The 23,432-nt window shown below is 41.0% G+C and overlaps 1 protein-coding gene across 3 annotated transcripts in view; it reads right to left on the minus strand.

Annotated features, from left to right (window-relative positions):
- The window catches only part of TMX3 (thioredoxin related transmembrane protein 3), a 43,021-nt gene that overhangs the window by 17,571 nt on the left and 2,018 nt on the right, over positions 1-23,432 (minus strand). Inside the window, exons 3-8 of one of the 3 annotated variants that reach the window (XM_042961371.1) lie at positions 17,290-17,329; positions 15,811-15,934; positions 8,737-8,782; positions 7,298-7,378; positions 5,019-5,118; positions 4,309-4,386 (exon numbers count right to left, since the gene is read on the minus strand). In XM_042961371.1, the coding sequence (XP_042817305.1) occupies positions 4,309-4,386; positions 5,019-5,118; positions 7,298-7,378; positions 8,737-8,782; positions 15,811-15,934; positions 17,290-17,329 (469 nt within the window). The remainder of the gene's footprint in view (positions 1-4,308; positions 4,387-5,018; positions 5,119-7,297; positions 7,379-8,736; positions 8,783-15,810; positions 15,935-17,289; positions 17,330-23,432) is intronic. The other 2 variants (XM_042961372.1, XM_042961373.1) reach the window with 2 other exon arrangements.

Here is a 23,432-nt window from a genome sequence, read left to right on the forward strand (position 1 = left end):
ATTTTTCAACATTCGGCATCCCTCTCTTTCAAGGATGCCCCTGAGGTGGCCGTACTGTTAATATTACTAGATACGTGGAACCTTGCAGCCTTTGATTTCCATAGATTCTGAACCCCTCGTCCTCTTTCTCTGTGTTCCTTAAACTATCTGATATCACAGTTATTTGTCTACAGGCCATTTTTCTCCATTCACCTTTAAGTATCCTGAAATTAGAAATTGTCTTCATCTTTATATCCCTTCTTACACTTACTAAGGCTTTCAAAAATACTAGCTGAAAAACTAGCTGTAAATCTAAGGAAGCTTTTCATGACCAAATATAAAATTCAAGATGGGGGGGAGGGGGAGGGGCATAAAATCACGGGCTTTGTCCTTAGTTGAGAATTCTCTATGGGAATAAAAATCCTCATATGATTATGAAATAACAGACTCCCCCCAGCAGACTTTTGCAACCACATACACAGAACTAAAAAAGAGATGACAAATATTGCTATTTGCAGGAATAATGAAGGGATGTTTGAAGAAAACTAGTTGAGAGGCTAATAATAATAAATACAGCACATGAGGGGTGCCTGGCTGGCTCAGTCCGTTAAGGGTCTGACTTTGGCTCAGGTCATGATCTCACAGTTTGTGAGTTCGAGCCCTGTGTCGGGCTCTGTGCTGACAGCTCAGAGCCCGGAGCCTGTTTTGGATTCTGTGTCTCCCTGTCTCTCTATCCCTCCCTGACTAGTGCTCTGTCTCGCTCTGTCTCTCAAAACTTTATATATATATATATCTATAGATACATATATATATATCTATAGATACATATATATATAAGAAATAAGTAAAAGCAAATACAGCACATGATAACCAATAGTCTGTCCGGGTAGCAGACACCATCTGTGCTCACCCAGAAGCTGTAGGTGCTAGAATTTTGATCTCAGACACCTGTCACTGCAGAAGGACCGGGGTGGCATCAGACGGTGTCAGGGGATGAAGCCAGCACGCTCTCTGCTGTGCTCCAAAGAAACTGCTTGGAGAGCTTCGGAGGTGAAGGTGCAACGTACATTCTCATCTCTAACACTAAAATGTGGTCCCCTGGGCTTTGGAGAGGAGAATGGACTAAAAGTTCCAGTTCCAGTCCATCCTAGGCCTTTCTAGCACACTGAGACAGTCCAAAGAAGTTCATAACCCTGTGGGGCATCTATTTGAGAATCTAATGGCAAGTATGGCTCTTCATTCGCCCTATCTTCTCCTTCCCATCAAAAATAAATGCATAAGCAAAATACTCCAAAATAACTTCTTAGACCAAACTAGGTAAATTAACCTAGAATGAGTTTAAACTGACCAGAAATTGTCTGAGGCTCCTCCAAGGAGCTGAAACGTTTATGGACATATTGCAGGAAGCACGAGACCGTATTCTAGGTAACTCAGTAATCTTCTTAAATCAATAGTACCTAAATATTAGAAAATAATAAACAAAAACTAATCAAATGTATATTATGACTTACCTTTGTGGGAAAAAAAAAAAAAAACTTTTGATTTTTTGTAACTTATACTGATTAAAAAGAAAAAGCTTCCCTTGATTTCATGTTTCTCGTCAGCTCGTGCCAAATTTCTCAGGTCCCTTCTCAGCAAAACCTTTCTAAAGAGAAGTCTACACTTGTAACCTACAATTTCTTACCTGCATTCTCTCAAATGACACCAGTGAGGCACCTGTCCTTCTCATAAAACCACCAACAACCTCCATGTGTGGACAAAATCACAGTTAACTGTACTCTCCTCATCTTGACCACTTTGCAAGCACCTTGCACAATGGATCCTTTTTTTTAAAAAAAAATTTTTTTAATGTTTATTTGTTTTGAGAGAGAGAAGGAGAGAGAGAATCCCAAGCAGGCTCCGCACTGTCAGCTCAGAGCCTAATGTGGGGCTCGAGCTCACAAACCATGAGATCATGGCCTGAGCTGAAATCAAGAGCTGGATGCTTATTAACCATCTAAGCTACCTAGGTGCCCCTGGACCTCTCATTTTTAAACTTTTTTTTTTTTTTTTTTTTTTTTTTTTTTAAATCTTGGTTTTCCACTCATCTTGTTTTTCTTACCGGCTATTTTCTTCGTATTTTCTTTTGTAGTCTTTAGGTCCTGGGCCCACTCATTTCCTTAAAAATTTGTATCCCATGTCTACAAAGTTTTTTACACAGCCTTAACTCCAGAACCCTATATCCAACTGTGAATCTGATGCTTGTACTCGGATGTCTAATAAGTTGATCACTCGCCCATTCCCAAATGTGTTCCTTTCGCCATATTCTCAAGCTCATGGATCACACTATCACCTACCCAGTTTTTAAAACCAAACACCTAGTTATCAAACTCAACACCCAAAAGACAAATAAGCCAGTGAAGAAATGGGCAAAAGACATGAACAGACACTTCTCCAAAGAAGATGTCCAGATGGCCAACCAACACATGAAAAAATGCTCAGCATCACTCATCATCAGGGAAACACAAATCAAAACCACAGTGAGATACCACCTTACACCTGTCAGAATGGCTAACATTAACAACTCAGGCAACAACAGATGTTGGTGAGGATGTGGAGAAAGAGGATCTCTTTTGCATTGTTGGTGGAATGCAAGCTGGTGCAGCCACTCTGGAAAACAGTATGGAGGTTCCTCAAAAAACTAAAAATAGAACTTCCCTACGACCCAGCAACTGCACTACTAGGCAACTGCACTACTAGGGATACAGGTGTGCTGTTTCAGAGGGGCACATGCACCCCCATGTTCATAGCAGCACTTTCAACAATAGCCAAAGTATGGAAAGAGCCCAAATGTCCATAGATGGATGAATGGATAAAGAAAATGTGGTATACATATACAATGGAGTATTGCTCGGCAATCCAAAAGAATGAAATCTTGCCATTTGCAACTACGTGGATGGAACCAGAGAGTATTATGCTAAGTGAAATTAGAGAAAAACAAAAATCATATGACTTCTCTCATATGACTTTAAGAGACAAAACAGATGAACATAACGGAAGGGAAACAAAAATAATATAAAAACAGGGAGAGGGACAAAACACAAGACACTCATAAATATGGATAACAAACAGAGGATTACAGGAGGAGGTGTGGGGGGGGGGGGGGACGGGCTAAATGAGGAAGGGGCACTAAGGAATCTACTCCTGAAATCATTGTTGCACTATATGCTAATTTGGATGTAAATTTTAAAAAATAAAAAATAAAATTAAAACAAACAAACAAACAAACAAACAAACAAACAAACTTCTAGCAGTTATCCTTGATTCTTCCCCTTTCCTCCAGGTCAACAAGCTTGAACAATTTCATTTCCAAAACCCAACATTTTCCCCTCTCCCCGTTCCTTTGCAAACCTCCAAGCCCGAACTTGCCAGATTACTCCACGAGTTCAACTGCTCTCTGTGGGTCTACTCTCATCTCCGTCCAATTCATTCTGTTCTTAGCAGAGGAAAGTCCTTAAGATGAACATGAGACCAAGTCCTTCACTAACTTCAGCCCATCACATGCATGGCCATGACCTGCAAGGCCTCCCCTGGCCTCTCTGCCTATCTCCTTTCTCACTGTGTTATAGCCACACTGGCCCAGCACCTGCTTCCCAAATACGCCCAAGAGTGTTCTCATCTTGGGCATTTGGAATATCTGTTCCCTGTTTCTAGTTTACTCGGGCCACAGATCTTTGCAGGGCTCCTTCACATCATGTAAGTCCCAGCTCAAATATTTTCTTCTCAGACATTTCTTGAGCAACCAATCTAGAATAGCCACCCCACCCTCATGTTTCTACTATCACAATGCTCCTTTACTTTTTTCATACTAGGTATATTGTGTTTATGTATTTGTTTACTGAACACGACCCCAAAGATGTAACCAGCAACAGTAAAATTTAGCACACTTCCTCTTTCCATGAGCACGTAAGCTCCACCCTATCAGGGTCCTGAGGATCTTGCTTGTCAAGAACTCAACAGAGTGTCACAGCACGTGATTAGGTAAGCAGTTGTGAATTAATATATAAAAACACATCACTCCATTGCTTATAAGCCAGCTGAAGTGTTTGAGTTATCACTTCTTACTACTGCTATTATTTTAAAGAAGAGAACAAGCACAGACCTAATAAACACAGTCCCTAAATGCTAGGAATCCAGTGGTATTTACTTATTAATAATAAGCAATCCGGTACCAGTAGCAAAGAGCTAATGTTTACTGTTTCTATACATATGACAGTAAGTAAATTTGATAAATCAAGTAATAATTTAAAAAATGAAATTAAGTCATCAAAATCCAATTTTAAATATTACCTGAGGAACCACGTCTTCTGAGGCAGAAAAGAAGTATGTATATACAATTAATTCTGAAGCAGCATCTATGTATTTCTCCTGTGAAGATACAAATAGAAAAGAGGTGACTTTTAAATACGAGGATCCAAATTCATTCCTCATTAAACATTCCGAACAGCGGTATCATCCCCAGCAGTCTCGTCACAATTGGACGCCTCAGTGTGTTTATGTGAGGAGATGATGGAATGTTGAGTAGCACGTGAAGTAAACTGTTTCCAAAGCAAAGAGACCACTGTTACTCAGTGCTTTTATACTCCTCTAAACAAAGTTAAGTGTAAGATAAGCTCAATTCCTATTTATTAATTTGATAGTTACAGGAGAAGACGTGTGTTTATACATACGTAAAATGATCTTTAAGAAGTTTACACTTAAATTGCATTCTGCAGTCTCAAGGAGCCACAAATCCTAAAAAGTAACACTAAATTTGAGTAACCAGGTCAACAAGAGAAGAAATACTAAGGCAAGCAACACCTTTTAACTCATTTCTGTTTCATGAAGCAAACACAATAGAGGGCATGTAAGAAAGTGTTTTCATTAGAAAAATACACTGAACTCTTATTACCAATAAGAGTGAAGTAATTTTGAGTTCTGGATGAAGTTTTGGCTATACGGAAAATTCAATTACAATACACCCGTTACTTGTGACTTTAAAAAATAAAACCATTTGATACCTTCAAAGGCGACTCTCCACCTATATAAACAAAAAACACACGATGTCTCTTCTGCACATGTTCAAACATCTGCTGACTTGGAAGCGGCCGAATTAGAGCCCTGTTTGAAAGCAAAACAAAAAACTAACTTGTGTTTGAACTAAAGATAGTACACAATATAGGTCTAAAGTTATGAAGTTTTAATGTTGTGTTAACTGCATTTCAAATAATCACCCAATCCGCATAAGCCTAATACAACTACAGCCATGACCACTATTTGTACCCACATAATAAAAACACAGTACCCACAAGTTAATCCATCAATTTAAAAAATAACTTTAAAAGAAAAAAGTAAGTTTAAAGTCTATCCCTTTAGAGAGTACCATCTTAACCAATATTTTGGTAGGCAAGAACAGAACTGTAATCCATCGAGAGTCCTCAGCTAAAAATAAAACGATCCACGTGAGAATTACTTTTTTTTCTCTTTCATGAGATCATTCACGCTAACACACTGTGAATGTGTTACCTCAGGAAACTAGAAATACTATGTGAAGATTTATATCCATTTAATACTAGATAGCTTATGTCAAAGGTTATTATCAAACATATCACTTACAAAGTGTTATTAAAAAAACTAAAAAAGAGCCAGTCTTCTTAAAAATGTGGTCTGCATTACCAGATTTATCCTGCACTAAATGTGCAGAAAGAATAGCACAGCGTTTGCACAGGCAAACATATTTTCAAAATGCACAATTCCTCAGATGCACCGCACCACACTCGCTGCTCGCCTCTATTTTCGTACTTGAGTAATTAACCGGCAAGTGATGCAAGTCCAGAACTGAGCCACGAAATTTCCGTGCGACAGAGTCACCCCTGGTTACATCAGAAGACCATCTTAAGCTTAAAGTGAAACTCCTTAAAAATCGCCAAAACATAAAGACGAATCTAACCACAGGGAATAAAGTACATCCCACACCAATGCCCTACTATAATGTAAAGGTATCTTAAAATTTATTCAGAAAGGATTTATAAAGAAAATGAGATATGCAATCAATGAGAAAATACAGTGAAAAATATATCAATAAGTTTTGCAGACTTGAATAAAGATCATTCTGTGTCTTTTCTCAAATACTTTAAGCCCGGCAGTGTCATGCACTCGACAAATCCCCTCCGATATCTCAATTTACTTTAAAGCTCTTTAAAGGTATCAATATAATATATCCTGTCAAACTCACAAGAAAGTGCCTATACTTTCGAAGTTAATATAGGCTAACCTACTTTGATGAATGTTCTCCTTAAGGAGTTCCACACACCCGCATTGAATAATTATAAGCACCAACTTTCTTTATACCTCAGCAAGGTAGATGTAGATTAAAAAAAAAAAAAAAAGAATCACCATATTCAAACCAACAGGATGCTTATGAAAGAAAGTCTGTTTCCTTATCGGTAAAACCTCAGAGATCTATAACTCAAATAGACATCTGGGTTCTAATTATGCCACATTCTAAGCAAAATGTGCAATAATATCTCACAGTTGGCAGAAAGCAGCATGTAACAGATCAGGGAAAGTATTTTAATTAGCTGTATCTAAAAAGAATTTTCCAGTATCACAGGCCAGGGATTAAACCCAAGTCTATCAGAAGAATAATACCATGGGGTTTCTTTCAAAAACTCCAACACATTAGGTAACAAGAAAAATAAGTTGATATAAATGAGGCAGTACAAGAGCAAATTTATAGTAAAATAAAAATTACAATTCACAAAGTTGTTAGAAGTAATCAAATTTTGAAAATGCTTCAAAAAACCCACTGGGGTGGGGAGCCTGGGTGGCTCAGTCGGTTAAGTGTCCGACTTCGGCTCAGGTCATGATCTCACAGTTCGTGGGTTCGAGCCCCGTGTCGGGCTCTGTGTTGACAGCTCAGAGCCTGGAGCCTGTTTCAGATTCTGTGTCTCCCTCTCTCTCTGCCCTTCCCCTGCTCACGCTCTGTGTCTCTCTGTATCAAAAATAAATAAACATTAAAAAAAAAATTTTTTTTTAAATCTACTGGGGAAAATCTTTTTTCTACATATGAAATGAATTTAAATGCGAGGTTAACAAGTACATAATACATATCACAGTTCTTTTTGTTTCTTTCAAGTATCTCTCTATACGCTGCATAACCCTACCTTCTGTCATACATGAACAGATTCTACTTAGGTTAAGCCCCTAAAAAATGTGCATTCAATATGGTTTATTAAAACACATTTAATTTTAAAATATTAGTATCCTATAGTAAAGGCCTTTCCTAATAAAAACTTACCCAGATACTCTGTGAGCAAATTCAATAATATCATCTTTAGTTCGTGGTCCTCTATAATTATATGCCAAGTCCCCTTTTAATCTTAAAAAGAAAAAGAAAAAGATAAAAGCTGAGATTATTTCAACTCTTTTAGTACGTAATGCTAATCACTACTGTCTCATAAAATTACAGAATATAAAATAATAAATGCAGAGTGTTTTTAGAAGCGGCATAACCATGTAAAATACAGTGGGCAACTGGCTTCAGGGGACCAACAACTCAAAATATAAAGAAAAAAGCTGCATTTTATTAAAATTACATGAAAACAGTTTACTCTGTATTTGATACTTGCATTGTACCTATGCCTTCTGTAAAGTGCATAATCTACACATTCATGGTCAAGAGCTTGTCAAAGTAGTACAATTCTATCTTCTCTAGTTAAAAAAAAAAATGACAGGCAATTAATAGTATTTTGGTAGAGGGAAAACAAATTGTAAGCAACACAACATCATAGTAACTTGACAGAGGCTCTAAGATTACAGAGTAAAACAATGCATAAAACACCTATTCTAGAAAAGTATGATAATTTTCCAAAAGCCTGTCAACGAATTATGTGTCCAACTGTGATTTAAAAAAAAAAAAAAAAATGTGAAAGCACAAGAGAATACCTATAAGTAAACAAAATGAACAGAAAGGATAATTTACTTGACACAAGTAAAAGAGGCTTAGCAAATGCTTTTTTGCAAGTAGGGGAAGGAGGGAAGTCAATATAAAACCCCAGAAATAAAAAATTAAAATTAGCCTAATTTTGAAATTTGAGATTTTAAAATACTGAAAACTTACTTTACTATAAAAATAAATTTCAAAATCATCCCTCAACTCGCACACTACCAAAATAAGGAAGAAACTCAAGAGAAAATTCAGTAAAATTATGATTATCAAATAAATCCTTTAGAATTAATTAGCACACCATTTCTCCCAACTTACATACATACACTTTATATTATACTTTATCAACACTTTCAGGTTAGAATTAAGTCCCCCAATTTGATGCTCTTGGTTTCTTTCATCTCTACTGAAATAAGTCTATTTTAATTGTAGAAAAGTAAAATTTGTTAGGAGATGGGATTCACATGATACAGCAGAATACACTCTTGAGCTCCTCAAGGGTAAAAGCCCTTTTTCATAATCGACAGCTGGTCATCTGGTCCTGCAGGATGCCTGTCCCACAGGAAGCGCTCAGAGCGCAGTCAACGAACTAGCCGAAAACACCACATTCGCTTCAATACAGAGAAAAGCCGAAAGATGCAGTCCCTCTCCTTTGATCACATACTGCACCTAGAAAAAACTGCTGAACCCGTCTTCAATCCTCCAAGGAAGCTACTAGAAATTAATGTAATAAAACGTAAGCAGAGTGAACTAATAAAAATACACATATAAACATACAACACTCAACTTACAGCTTAATTGTTGGATAACCTCGAACTCCAAACTCTGAAGCAATGCCTTGATGAGAAAAAGAATAAATAATTCTAAATTTTTTTTTAAATGAGAAACTAGGTAGTAAATGAGCCTTTTAGTTAAAAATATAGATTTATACAAACCCTTATAGCTACGTTTTTAAGTCTTTAAAAAGAATATAAATTCACACACAAAAAAGAAAAAACATGACATTCTCGTACAAAACAATTACTTAATAATCCAAATTATGGCCAGCACAAAACACTATGACAAATTAAGGAATAAATGCCAAAAGAATCGTTAAAAGAATACTTATTTAAAAAGATATTCCTGTTAAAAAAATATATGTAAATAAAGTCTCACTTGTCATCTGATTTCATTTTCCAGGACAAATACTTTTTTCTAGGTCTCATTGGCTCCTTGCAAAAAATGAAAATAAATAAAAAACAAAAACAAGCAAAATCACGCTTTCCTTTTCTAAGTCAAAATAACTGCATTATATTTTAATTTTTAAAAGATAAATTTTATTTGCAAAATTACTTAAAGAATCTGCACTCTATATATGATCTAAAAGCAACTTTATCTACTTGTTTTAGAAATTTCTGCTACTGTAATAACCTAGAATAATTCTAGTCACTTTCAAAGATTATTCTGAAGTCCTCATGTTAATTACAATGAGATACAGTTGCTACAACGGCATCTTTTTGAGGGAAAGAAGAAACGAGAACAATCAAATACAGAATTAGGACTTGAAGAGATATGGCAATCAGTACTGCAAATTAATACTAACCTCCTTTACAGAATCAAGGCAATCAGGACAGTAAAGAAATAAAGCAGTCTCCGTAGACAATATACAATATATTTACACAACCATACCGGTTTATGTAAAATATAATGTATTTATTCATATGATCTTTCCCACTGTTAATTTTAGTAATTTCTAGGATATCTCATCGTGGTTGGGTAGAAGGACACTACACTATTGTACGTGGGTTCTGGTTTACCAATCACTTTAGTAATCATCCATCTCTGGTTTCTAGGTACTGCACAATACACAAGAATAATGACAGAGTGAACCTGTGGCAAAATAATAGTCAAAATCTCTCGGCCTTCCTTTGTCATTAATAGAGTTTCTCCCTTGAACACGAACAAAGGTGACTGAAAGGGTCAGGACAGTGATGAACTGGTTTTGATGGACAGGGTCAGGGTCAGGGCAGTGATGAAGTTTTTACTGGAAGCAACGCAGACAGCAGAGGTTAACATAAATAACTCAGGTTCTGAAGATAGAGAGAGGTCTTGCCTCTGAAAAGCCAGATGAACTTAAACCAATTACATACCTGCTTTGTGCCCATCTCTACTGCAGGATTTAATTCTGCCAAGTCTATTCTAATTGGAGACTACAGGAATTGAGACTGACTTCTGAGTAAAAAATATAAAAATGGTATGGGGGGGGATTATGCGATAAAATATGTCCTTAATGACCCCTTCCCAAATCAAGGAGGTGGGGGAACGTCAGCCCTTATTACTTTCAACTAAGACGAATATAATTGGGAGAGAGGTGTATATGCCCCTAATAATTTAATTTATTGTAAGGTTTATTTTTAAACAGACCAATGAAGAAGATATGCAATCATTCAGAAAATGCAGTGGTGGTTCTCAAAACAGTTTTCAGAACAAAAATCCCGGCTCCACATTTAAGTCCCACCACTTAATTTCCTTGGCCTCAGTTTGCAAATGCGTCAGGTGGAGACAGATGTATACCACCCACTCTTTAGTACCTAGACTCTGAGCATTAAACTTCACTTCTGATATAATTTTGACTTGACAGTGACTCCTAAAACCACATCTCCCTAGAGGAGACACAAACAAAGCATGGGTTATAGACGTAAAATGATGTAGGTTAGGATTCCAACTTCACATTTATCATCTGGCAACTCTTTCCCTTCTGAGGACAGCACTCATCTGGCTGGCCTTGTGGATGGGATTTTAAAATGAGAAAGCATGTGGACCAGAATCTAAGAGGGAGCCTGGCACACAGAGATCTTCAAATGTTAAGTCCATTTCCTTTCTATTTTTGATCCTGATCTGTTAGGTAGCTGCTGACACATCAACGTATAGAATAAGAAGAACTTTCGATGTAAAATACCTTATAACTGATTTCAGTATACCTTCAACTACGCCTTGAGACAATTTTGTGAGCAGGGGAAGGGAAGGGTGCTAATGTCACTCTTCAGATAAACTGATACTTAGGAAGATGTGGTAACTTGTTTGAGTGCAAGCATTGAATCGGTAGCAGGGCTATGACTGAAGTTTTAACGTTTTGTTCTTTTTCATAGCAGAGACCTGAGATCAATTCTTTCACAAACCCATCTATAACATGAATAACTTCTCTGGAACTATATCATTTTAAATGCTCGTAAAATGGGGTTAAACATACAGCCCCTTATTTCCTTTCTGTCTTCTCCTTGAAATGATAACAACTTGATAGTGGAGACAGGCTTGGATGTGAAACATGATGATCTTGGAATCTGGTCCTAATTCTGCCTCTAATTTTGGTGTCTGAAACCACTCAGTCATTTCACTGTTAACTACCTGCTATTACTTCATCTATACCGTGGGCTGGGAGGGGGGTGGGGAGAAGGGAGGGGCCCGCCTTAATGTGAAGTCCTCAGCTCAAAGTACTATTTTTAGCATTTACCGAGTGTTACTATGTGTCTAACATGAAAAAGATCTAAAATATGGCAGCCGTTCTCAACTGAGAGATTTTGCCCTCCAGGAGACAACGGGCGATATCTAGAGACACTTTTGGTCGCCATAAATTAGTGGGAGGCTGGGCTGGGGAGAAGGGTGCTGCTGGTATCTAGAGGGTGGAGATCACAGATGATACTTGCAAATCGGTTTTACTTTCTAGATTATAAGCCTTTTGATCAGTGACTCTGTTTGAGAAATGCTCAGTCTTGGCACTCCAGACATTTGGGGCCAGATAACTCTTGTCTGTGGGGAGAGGCTGCTGTGCGCTGTAGGATGTACAGAAACATCCCTGATCTCCACCCTCTAGAATTTCAGCGGTTTTGTAATAGGAATCAGTACACTGTCACAGAGAGTATCATGACCTGTTTTAACTTACAAATGAGAAACGATTCTGGTTCTCAATGAAGAGAGACTAAAATATATATCTTTATATAGTTTTTTAACGTTGATTATAGCATTATTAGTTAAAACCATGCATCAAGAAAATTTTCACACAATTCCAAACACACGGGGCAGGATAATTCATGATAGTTCAAGTTCCTAGTTCAAGAATTCTATACACAGAGATCTGCTGAGTGTGATGATGTGCACTTCCAATCTGTGCAATTACATGATTGAGAATAAGGTACGTCACATCCTCTAAGAGGTTTTCCGTAATTGATCACTGAACAATCCATCCCTCTCCAAGCCCTATAACTAACTGTTTCCTGGAATAATACTTCATGGTTCTCCAACTTGGGTAGCAGAAGTACCTGAAGTCCCTGTTAAAAACACAGATTATCATGACCCAATCTCCAAGACTTTCATTTGGTGGGGCTGGTGTGGGTCTTCAGAGTCTAAATTTATATTGGGCAGCCCAGGTAATCCTAATGTAGATTGTGGACTAAACGCTGAGAAACACTAATGCTGTGAACGCCTGAAAAGTGACCCATGGAGCGGATGAAATACACATGATACACCAATCCTTTAGTATTTACAATTAGACACAGCATAATGTTGACAGCTAGTTTGAAGAAAAAAAAAAAAAATTTCAGTTATTTACCTGATTCCAAGTTCTACTAAAAGGCCCATACTGGAGCTGCACTGAGGTATTTAAGGGAATTTTAAGATTTACATGCCAAAAATCTATTTGTAATCTCTAGACAGTAGTTTGCAAATATGTTAAATCTTTTTTAAAAATACCAGGAAGATAAGATTCTTTTTTCAATAGCAAATAAACCACCACCTTGACTGCGTAATAAAGAAGAAAATGCATCCGTTACGGATATCGAATACTAAATAGTATGACAATTTAACTTATGCTTACTGGCTATCATTTGTCTCTCCCGTCTAGCATATAAGTTCCGTGAAAGTAGAAATTTCTGTCTGTTTTGGTCACTGATGTATCACAGATGCCTACAATGTGCCTCGTACATTCTGGCATACAGTAAGTGCTCATTAAATACCTGCTGAATGAATACTGACCCTACAACTTTTCAACAAAAGAATGATTTTTCAATAAAACATGTTTGTATGATTCAGGTAGTCGCAAGGACTTACAAGCAAGCATCACCACACAGGTTGGGAAAGGGAGTGGAGGGTTTAGCATTGCACATCCAAGGAGAAGGATATAAAGTGTAGGAAGCACCCATCACAGTATCTGGCAGAGGTGGTCCTTGCATACCAGTCCCCTATCCCTTTTCCCAACGCTAGGTGCTTTGCTGGAGGTAAGGTGCTCTGCATGCTCTATAGAGATTTCTTCCTATGAACTCAACACAACATACAACACAATGCTAAGTGAACAATAAATAAAATCTGTAACAATCACATATCAGAGACAAAAATTTAAACCTCTAAATGGCTTATGAATAATGGAATGAAAAACAGTCCCACCACAAAGCACCTAAAAAGCTATAATCCACATATTGAGTCTCAGTACCTACAAGAACACTGCATTTTAATCACAGCATTTAAAACATTTTTTCTCAGCTACTCAGGAAAAAATCTTACGTTTCCCCTCATCACAGGGTCACTTAAACAGTGACACACACGGGCACTAAATACCCACTAAACAATAAGCTAATGAATTACAATTCATTTAACGTAAACCATAGCATTATTTTTATTATTTATTTTTTTCATTATTTTTCTTTATATACCCATATCCCTTTACATATTATTTTACTCTATTACTCCATTAAATGATTCAAACGATCACAGGAATTTGCTGTGTTTGAGACTTTATTGCACCTGTTGGTTTATTCATATTGTTCCCTCTATGAGACTAGCCATTTCCTGGACAAGAAGGATTCGTTTTGGTCTGTCTTTAATCTCTAGAGACTAACGCGGTAGTTAGTAAACAAACTGTCTCAGTGAATAGGACTATGCTGGTGAACGTTTAAGTACACGCGTGTCTAACCAACAAGACAGGATGAAACAAGATTGCCAACAGATGAGAACATACTTTCGGGAACAACAGTTGAAAGCAATAATTTCTCAAACACTGTTAAAAGCTCATTTCAATAAATCAACCCAAGCATATCATTCTCTCTTTGGGCGAGAACTCCTGCCATCGCTCTGGTCTCCTCTCAGGGCTTCAACAACTCGTGTTTGACTCTGCGACTGCAGCCCTCACACCTCACGGCACCCCGGCTCTTTGGACCCCAGCGCCTTGTTCTCCAACATCACTAGGCCAAACGCCATAGATTCACAACAGCTGAGAAGAGGGAAACGCACAGAAAGTCAGTGTTTCGTTTCCATACAGCCAGCAGTGGTGCAGTTCAGTAACTACGCTAAGAATCTTATCCTGTTACTTCTGATGGTTCTTCTTTGTACACACAACCAATTCATCACATCTGTGATCTCAGCCTCGAAAATGTCTGTGAGCGGTTACTGTTTCTTCTCTCCTCTGCGGTCACCAGCACGTCTGGGCTCCCGGCATCCCACACCAAGATGCATACAAAAGTTGACCTAGGTGATCTTGTCTCTAACCGTTCTTTGCTATCCTACCTGTCGCTGCCAAAAACATTTTTATCTAACCGTGTGCCTTCTCAAAAACGCGTATTACCTCTTAATTCACAACGGATAAAATCTAAAACACTAGGACGTGAGGTCCCCCTCAAATCTGGTCTTATGCTTCATCTTACATGCGCTGGCCACTGTGGCAACGATTTCGAATAGGAAACGCTAATACAATCCTCACAACCCTGAGGATTATCACTCCCCCATTTACAGACATGGAAACCACAATTGCGAGGTTAAGGTTTTCCCCGAAGCCCCAGAAGCCGCACATGGCAGATGTGGGATCAAAACACAGGTCCGTCCCTTTCCAAAGCTGTACCCTGAGTACAATCCTGATTTCCTAAAAAGAAACGTGCACCACGTAATTCCGCTTTGTTCACTGGACCTCTGTGTACTGAATACAAGGACTTTACCTGTGCTACATCATTCAGATCTCAAAAAAACAAAAAGAACAACAATAAAAGACACAAGGCAATACAATATCTAAAGTGGCAGGCAGAAGCAGCAAGTGAATATAGTTTTGCTTTCCGAAGCCTTGCTCCTTCCAAATTTCTAGGATACCTCATACTTCACTCAACTTTAATTCTTTTCTCAAATCCTTTCAGGTCGGCATTAGTACACTTTTCTTTCTGTAAAGGGTCAGACAGTATTTCAGGCACTGTGGGGAGAACAGTCTCCGTTACGCCTGCTCGACTCTGCCAGTGGAACATGGACAGAGACACGGACGACAGTAAACAAACGAGTGGGGCTGGGTTTGTTCTGTTTACAAAAATGGGCCGCGGGCCAGGTCGGTCCGTGACGGTAGTTTGCCAAGCTCTGCTTAAAGGCGTTCATTCTCTGGAACAAACTTCGCTCATTTTCAACTCTACGATTTTGCCGAAATATTCTCTCTAACGTGAATACTTTTCTTGATCCTCCCTTGTATCCATTCCGACTCAACTCAACTTTTTAAAGTCCCTATTTACTCCTCCAACACGCCATCTCAGGCTACTGAGACGACAACTCACATTCTGACTTCACACGGCAACACCAACAGCTTCACACTCACACTTCTGCAGCTGCCTCAGGTAAACGGAGCATCTCAAGTGGGCTCAAACTAGGAACCATGGCTCATACGCCTGTCAGGCACAAGAGTAATGCATACAGCATGTTACACATTTGATGGCTGATTCGCTTCACTCAATAAAGTATATAATCTTCAATTAAGATAACCTTAATTTACATAAGCAAAGAATAGATATTTCTTCTTCCTACCCTGAAGAATGCTTCATGTAATTAAAGCACTTTCACTACGAGAAGAGTAAAAGAGAGTAAATGCTTACTAGAATAGGAAGTAGCATCCATCTTCCCAACTTTAACTGGAGAACCAATGCTTTTCATCTCAAGACCAACTTCATTCCAAATCGGTTCCAGTTTTTTACAATGGCCACACCACGGTGCATAAAACTTGTTGGGGGGGGGGAGAAAGACACCAGTAAAATGTTGTGCTATTACGTACATCAATCTTAATTTTTAAGCAATCTCTTTGACTAAATGTTCTGATAAAGAGTCCATTTTAGACCAAAAGTCTAAATATAATTTTTAAGGTGGTTACACAACAAAAGATGACACACACACACATGAATCTAGATAATTTAACTCTTAGTATGTTCCTCAAAACTGGTTTTACCTTAAATTCATGTAAAATGACTACAAATTCCTATTTAAAATAATTTACAAGAAAAACATCTTTGCTTCACAGTGAATCTATGTTATATATAAAATGAAATCACCAAACACACATACATCACACACACATCCCTTAAGTGTTCAGGATGAACACTTTGTATTTTTATTACAAAAATCCCAACAAAGTAGGTACCTTTGCTACGTTAAGAATAACTACCGGCAAGGCAAACGGGGGATCACTAAGATGACTGGTTTGGCATAAGCACAAGTCAGGTTGATTAAACTGAAACCACCGTTCCTCTTTCTTCAATATCACCACAGGGCTGGGTGGAGGTGTAACAAACTGTTGTGCCTTCATGAAACAAGACTTATCTATTTTTTTTTTTTAAGTTTATTTTGAGACCCTGGGAGCAGAGGAGGGGCAGACAGAGGGAGAGAGAGAATCCCAAGCAGGCTCTGTGCTGTTAGTGCAGAGTCTGATGTGGGGCTCGATCTCAGAAACCACGAGATCATGACCTGAGCTGAAATCAAGAGTCAGCCGCTTAACCGACTGAGCCACCCAGGCGCCCCACGACTTACCTATCTTTTAACATGGAAACGTTCAAACATACACAATAGGAGAAAAAATTAAACAACGGACTCTCGTGCCCCATCGCTTAGCTTTAGCAATTGTCAACTCTGCTATTCTTATTCCATCTCTATTGCTGCCATTGATTTTTTACTGAGGCAAGTTAAAAGGAATCCCAAACATGAGGTTTAAATACATCCCAAACTTGAAAGTGAGTTAAAGGAAAACGAAAATTTGATTTTGTTCCCTATTAACACGAAAACATGATTGTGACCATCAAGTGATATAAAAAATTTCAGAGTGGAGTCTGTAGTAAAGTCATACCACAATCTCCCTCAACATAATCCATACATACGTCAACCTCTTCAGAATTTCAGCAAAAACAGGTCCTTGCCAGGAACCTTAAGGCTGAGGTTCATTTTAATATAGTAAGCCAAATAGTACTACCTGACAAAAATTGACTAATATACATCAAGTACTAACCACATACTACCATATTTGTCTGGAAGAGACTAGAAAGTAACACAACGGCAGAGGTAGAAAACAGAAAAATTTACATACTCACATCTACAAGCCAGATGTCATCTTTTCGATTGTCTTTAAACCTATAAAACAAAAATGAGAAAACCAACCTCTGATCGTGTGTGTGTGTGTGTGTGTTTCCACTGTACAACAGGTGGAGATAATCAACTGATAAATATTAGGGCACAAATTCTATCAACAAGTTTTTTATGTAATTTTTTTTACTAAATGACCTCTAAATCTTACACATAAAACATCTTTTAAAAAGTAGAGAACTGAGAAAGTAATCAACAGTTAAAAAAAAAAAAAAAATGGGTGGGACCTGATAGAAACACAGGCATACGCCTCAGCTCCTGGCCTCTCTGCCCCATTTACACCCGTGCACTGCAGGTAACACAGCTGATCGGAGGCTGCTCTCCTGAACAAGTTCGGTCCTCCGTTGGTCTCTGGGAATTTGAATTTCAGGACGGTTTCTACCATTTCCTGGTAAGATGGCTCATGGTTCCAGGGCGCTTGGGTGGCTCAGTCACTTAAGTGTCTGACTTCGGCTCAGGTCATGATCTTGCAGTTCAGGAGTTTGAGCCCCGCGGCGGGCTCTCCGCTGACAGCTTGGAGCCTGGAGCCTGCCTTGGATCCTATCTCCCTTTGTCTCTGCCCCTCCCCTGCTCGCGCTCGCGGGGTCTCTCAAAAGTAAACATGAAAGAGGAAAACAAAGCAAAACAAAAAGATGGCTCATTGTTCTAATGCTGTGCAAACAATGTGATTTTATGATGAACATCTGCTTTCCTTGTGGGAGTCTGAAAACCTGGTACAGACTAGGCAGGAGGGTGCTTATATGACCACAATCCCTAAGCATGGGGTCTCTACTGAGCTTCCTCAGTAGATAACATTTCACGCTTGTGGTCACAATTCCAGATGAAGGAATTAAGCACATCCTATGGGACTCGACTGGGAGAGGACTCTTGGAACCTGTTCTGGTTTCCTCTGGAATTCACCCCCTGTGGCTTTTCCCTTTGTTGGTTTTGCTCTGCGTCCCCTCGCTATACTAAATTATGGCTGTGACTCCGACTACACGCGGAGTCCTCTGAGTGCGCCTAGTCAATTACCCAACCTGGGGGTGTTCTGGGGACCCTGTGGCACAATACCCTACAGCCACAGAATCTTCCTAAAACACTGTTCTGCTCGTTTGATCATGTCTCTCTTATTTGACACCTTCTCGGTACCCTCCCACCACCTACAAAAACAAGTATAAAGTGCTACACATACTCACGTACTAGCTGCAACTTAGCTTTCCACTCAAATATTATTAGCACCCTACAATTTCCAATCACCCTATGGTATGTATCAGTTAAATTCACATGTTTATTTGACTTTCGTGTTCACATCCTATTCAGCTAAAAGCATTTCTTACTCTATAATGCCTTCCTAAATTCCTCATAGCTAGAAACAATCTTTCCATATCATCTTTATCCACTTTATGATTCTTATCCATTTCCACAAACGCAATAGTTACTTATGTATTATCCAACCAAAAGTATGCTCATTTCATCTCCTAATACCTTGCACAGAGATCTGTATTCAAAATCTATACTGAATGAAATGACAGAAAGTCTCTATGGGGATATTTTAGTAAGATTCTTAAACCTAGAATGAAGACAAAGAGAACGTATCTCCAGTATCTGAGCTCTTAGGTGCTCACATCTATCCGACTGTGACACAGACGGTCTGTCCTGCACTATGGGCACTCTTAATCAATCTCCCAGGTTGGTAAGCCCAAATCTTCTACCTTTGCTCCATTTACTATAAACTTGTACTTTACATACCAGTATCTATCACATGGAGCTACCCGGGCAAAGTGGAACAGCCACCTTAGGCAAACTGTTGAACTAGAAGCTCAACTGATGGTCACTATTCGTGAGGCAAAACCCCATATTCTGCACCCAGTGGTAAATGGAGGAGGTTACTGTCTCCCAGTCCTTAATATCTAACAGCCTTTTCATCTCTCAGTGATCTGAGTCTTTGGGAAGGAGTCGGAAGGGTGTGCAAGTCCTTTACAGGGGTCCCCCCCCAACAGAGACTGTAGTCAGTAACTGTAAAATTGAAGGAAGGGGACAGACAACCTGGTCAACCATGCAGCACTAGTGAAAAGTACCTGATTGGTGAACTGCTGCACTGAGACCCAGACCTGAGATGTGTAGTCCAGACTGGGGTCATCTTGTCCCCTCCCATCAGGGGATCAAGCCCGTACTTCGAAAGTTCATTAAAATGCTCAAGTACCCCTGTGGGTTAGGAGGGGTGTGGAGCACAGAGCCCACTATATGCTCCGTGACTGGGCCTATCGCTGTGGAGCCTGAGCAGCACACGCAGGGCTGTTATCAGATGCAGTTCTCAGGGAACCTGAACAGGAAGCAAATGTGAGTCTGCAGGGCCCAGGGAGCGTGGCTGGAGTCGGCGGAATGCAGTGGAATGGAGATGGGCGGGCCAAACACAAAGAAGGTGTCAACCGACAGCAAGACCCAGTGGGACGCCATGGGTGGGATGCGAATGGCCGAGCCCACTCGCTTGAAGGAAACTACCTGGGGCAGCGTTAACAGCCTGGCCCGGGGCCTGACAAACGGGATGCATTCTGCACAATGTTTTAGTGTCTTCTCACCACCAGGGCCTGACAAGCGGGATGCATTCTGCACAATGTTCTAGTGTCTTCTCACCACCGTGGCCACTGTGCACTGCCAACCTAATCTACGACGGGGTCGGAATTCCCACGGGCCATCCTCTCGCGGATCCAGGAGCCAACGTACCGTGCATATGCTTGCTTTAGAGTGGAGAACGACTCGGTCTCCACATTTAGCTAAAAGCACGATATGCTCGTTGGATAGGTTTCCTTTTGCAGCCCGGGGCCTCTCTGGTGGGCATTCACACAGGTTACAAAACATTTTGTCTTGGCGGGCATTGCGTAAGGCCCACAACTGTCACTGCGCTGAATACCTCAAACTCACATGACACTGTATGTCATAATAATGAGGAAAAAAAGCATTTACTAGGAGCAGAAATGATCTTCATGCAAATGTCTCATCTCGACAGGGGATCCTGTTTTATATGCTACACAACCAAATGGCCAAGCCATTAGCTATAGCCCCTGAGAGTGAAAACATAGCAGAGCTCATCTGCTGGGGCCAGGGCAATAAACGGGAGGTGGGGAAACGGTGGGGCAGACATTGTCATAATCGTCCACACCGCGTGAAGCTGCCCGCTGTGCAAGGGCTCCTTCCCATGCTCGCTGAAGGACAGGTCTCTTTCAGGTTGGATGGCAGCCACATCCAATTCCTACAAGTCAAGCCAGAGGAGCCATTAGTGAACCAGGCCCAGCGGTGGTCCTGAAGGTCTACCAGGTCCCCCATTAGGCCAGAGGTGGCAGTGTCTCCTTTGGTGTTATGTCTGGGAGGCGGAAGGGCCTGAGACCCTTCCGTGAAGTTGCAAGATGCCGGCTGGGCTCCCAGAAGTTCCATTTCCATTCTCCTGGGGGTCCAGAGCTGGCCCTTTTTAGGAACAAGACTGGAACTTCTGCTCCTGAGCCCACCACTGCACTCACCCAAGATCAAGAATGGTCTCTCAAAGGGCGTGTACCTTTCTTTCGGCCAACCTGGGGAGCTTACAGGTTGGTCCATGCTGGCCTCTGGGGCTGTCCTCCTGCCATAGGCTCTGGTCAGCGAATTGAGAGCCTGCTGAGAGGTGTAACTCAAATGACAGATGTAGATCAGTGGGGCTAAGAGGGGGAGGCTTGGCGGCCTGTTGGAGGGCCTCCAGGGTATCCTGTTGGTTGGGGCCCCACTCAAGAGCAGCAGCCCTTCTGGTAACCTAACGGAAAGGCTCTGTCAAATCTCCACATGGGCTCTGTAACATCATCAGTAGTCAAACAGGTCCACCAACCCCGGGTGGGATTGGGCCCCTTTTTCTATTTTTTGGGTCAAATAAGGTCAAAAGTTTGGTAATGATTTCCTGTGGAATGGGATGTCATACCACTTCCCAGATTAGGCCCAGGAATTTCAGTTGGGAACTAGGTCCTTGTACCTCGAGTGTGTTAACAGTCCAGCCACGATGCCCCTCGTGAGTCATCACGGCATCCGGTCCTTGTTGGGCAGTGCCCTCTCTAGGCCCTCTAGGAGGTTGTCATCAATAAGCAGAAAGCCAATGCCCCCTCCAGAAGGAGGATTTCTTCCCGACTCTGGCCTACCCATTGATAGCAGACAGTTGGGGAATTTGAACAGCCTTGAAGAAGGACATAAAGCTGTGCTGGAATCCATTCCACGTGAAGGAGATTGACCAGTCATCAGCCCTGCAGGGAGGGATGCTGGAAAAGGCATTTGTGATGCGAACTGCTACAGACCAGGCTACCTCCAGTACCTTCTTCACGATGTCAGGTATCACCAGTGGCAAGGGCAGCACTTTCTCATTGAGGGATCTATAACGAATATCTAGTCTCCCGGTGCCCGAGGCCTTGTGCACAGGCCAGACGGAGCTACTGAATGGCGAAACAGTCTCACGGACCACTGTCTTCTTTCACTCAGAGATCAGGATGGCTGTTTACTCACCAGGCAGCCAATAATGCTTTGGGGAGAAAATGGCACCAAGAGCCGGTAGTCAAACAGGTTCACCGTCTTCCACAGGCTCCACTAAAAAGGCCCTCATTATAGCAATTCCCAGTGGGGCTTAGGAACAAAGGTGAATGGGAGTTCACACAGACAATACATCTGTACCAATAAAACACGTAGCAGCAGGGGCCAGAAAGCACTCACCCAGAGCCAGCCCTGGCCAAAGTGCTGTACCAGTCACCGTGGACTCCAAACTGGGAGGCATCATATGCATCCTCCTCATCAAGGTCGCAGGGTATCAGTGTGCACTGATACCGCAAAGGCCCAAGAAGTGCAGTTCTCCCCAACTTTCCCAGGAAACTCTGCCCACGGCACAAGATCTCCAGCCTACCCTGGGGGACAGAGGGACTCAGCCTAATACCTGCTGAAGGTCTGGGTAAATGTTTCAGAGCTTTTCCGCCGATCTGGAGGAGACACTGCCTGCGACAGTCACATAGGCTGTCATCACGTTGACCCTCATGGGGACTGCCCATCAGGCCTCTCATTGCTTAACATCTGGCCATGAGGTCCCTGGTGAGGAACCCATCAATCTCTCCCTATGAGACCCCATTATCGAATACACAGATCGAGAGACTTTTTAGGAAAGGCCTATGCCTCAGTTGCCCAAGGAAGGGCACTCGGTTCCCCCTCTTACATCACTGTGCTGCTCAATCTTTGCTATCTTGGTGGTGGCTACTTTTTCCAGGTCTAGATTATTTGTGTCAGTGAACCCCGGACTTCAGTCTCAGACAGACTGAACTGATGAGATGAGGAGGCTTCCCTGGGTTTGGTAATAAGCAGGAGCATCGAAGAGAAACCTAGAAATCTGAGTCTGGGTAAGTCTCATTATCCACGGTTTCCTAATCTCTCAACGTAGACCCAAGGGATCGCCAGGATGGCTCGCAGGACCACTACGGCCTCTGTGAGAATGCGTCAGACACGTTTTTCAGTGACAGGAAACTTGTCACAGGTGGGCCCAACCTGGCAAACTCACCCAGCACGCTGCTGAGCAGGGTCGTAGGTATCCACGCCTGCTCATCTGTCCCTTCCTCCCCCTACTTCGGCAGATGTCCCCACTGTCAGAGCAGTCTAAAGGAGAAAGTCTACACTAACACAGCCCTCAAGGCATTGCCAAGTTTAACCAGATTACCTCCACCTTAACCATGGTTCCCTTCAGAATCAACATTTTGTGCAAACCATCTGCTGTCAGTCTCCAATTATCCATCAGCATAGCTAGTGGAGTGCTCCACGGATCCTCAGGAATTTTGCTCTTCCAGAAAAGCGCTGTGCTCAAATGACCACTGGCTACTGTACCAAGTTTGTTGTGTAAAGGCAGTTAATTAGGACAACAAACCAAACTGAAAGTAATAATCAAGTCTTTATTCACTCACTATGACCATGTAAGCCAACAGGCAAAAAAACCCAACCGAACAAAGAAAAAAAGGCAGCAGCTCCTCAGTGTTCCCTTTTTCCAAGTGGAACAGTACCAGGTGCGGGTCAGGCGGACGTGGCATAGACAAAAGAATTCATCTAACTGGAGAGGAGCACTGAACCAAAG

The sequence above is a fragment of the Panthera tigris genome, chromosome D3 (genome assembly GCF_018350195.1).
Source record: "Panthera tigris isolate Pti1 chromosome D3, P.tigris_Pti1_mat1.1, whole genome shotgun sequence".
NCBI classification, from domain to species: Eukaryota; Metazoa; Chordata; class Mammalia; order Carnivora; family Felidae; genus Panthera; species Panthera tigris.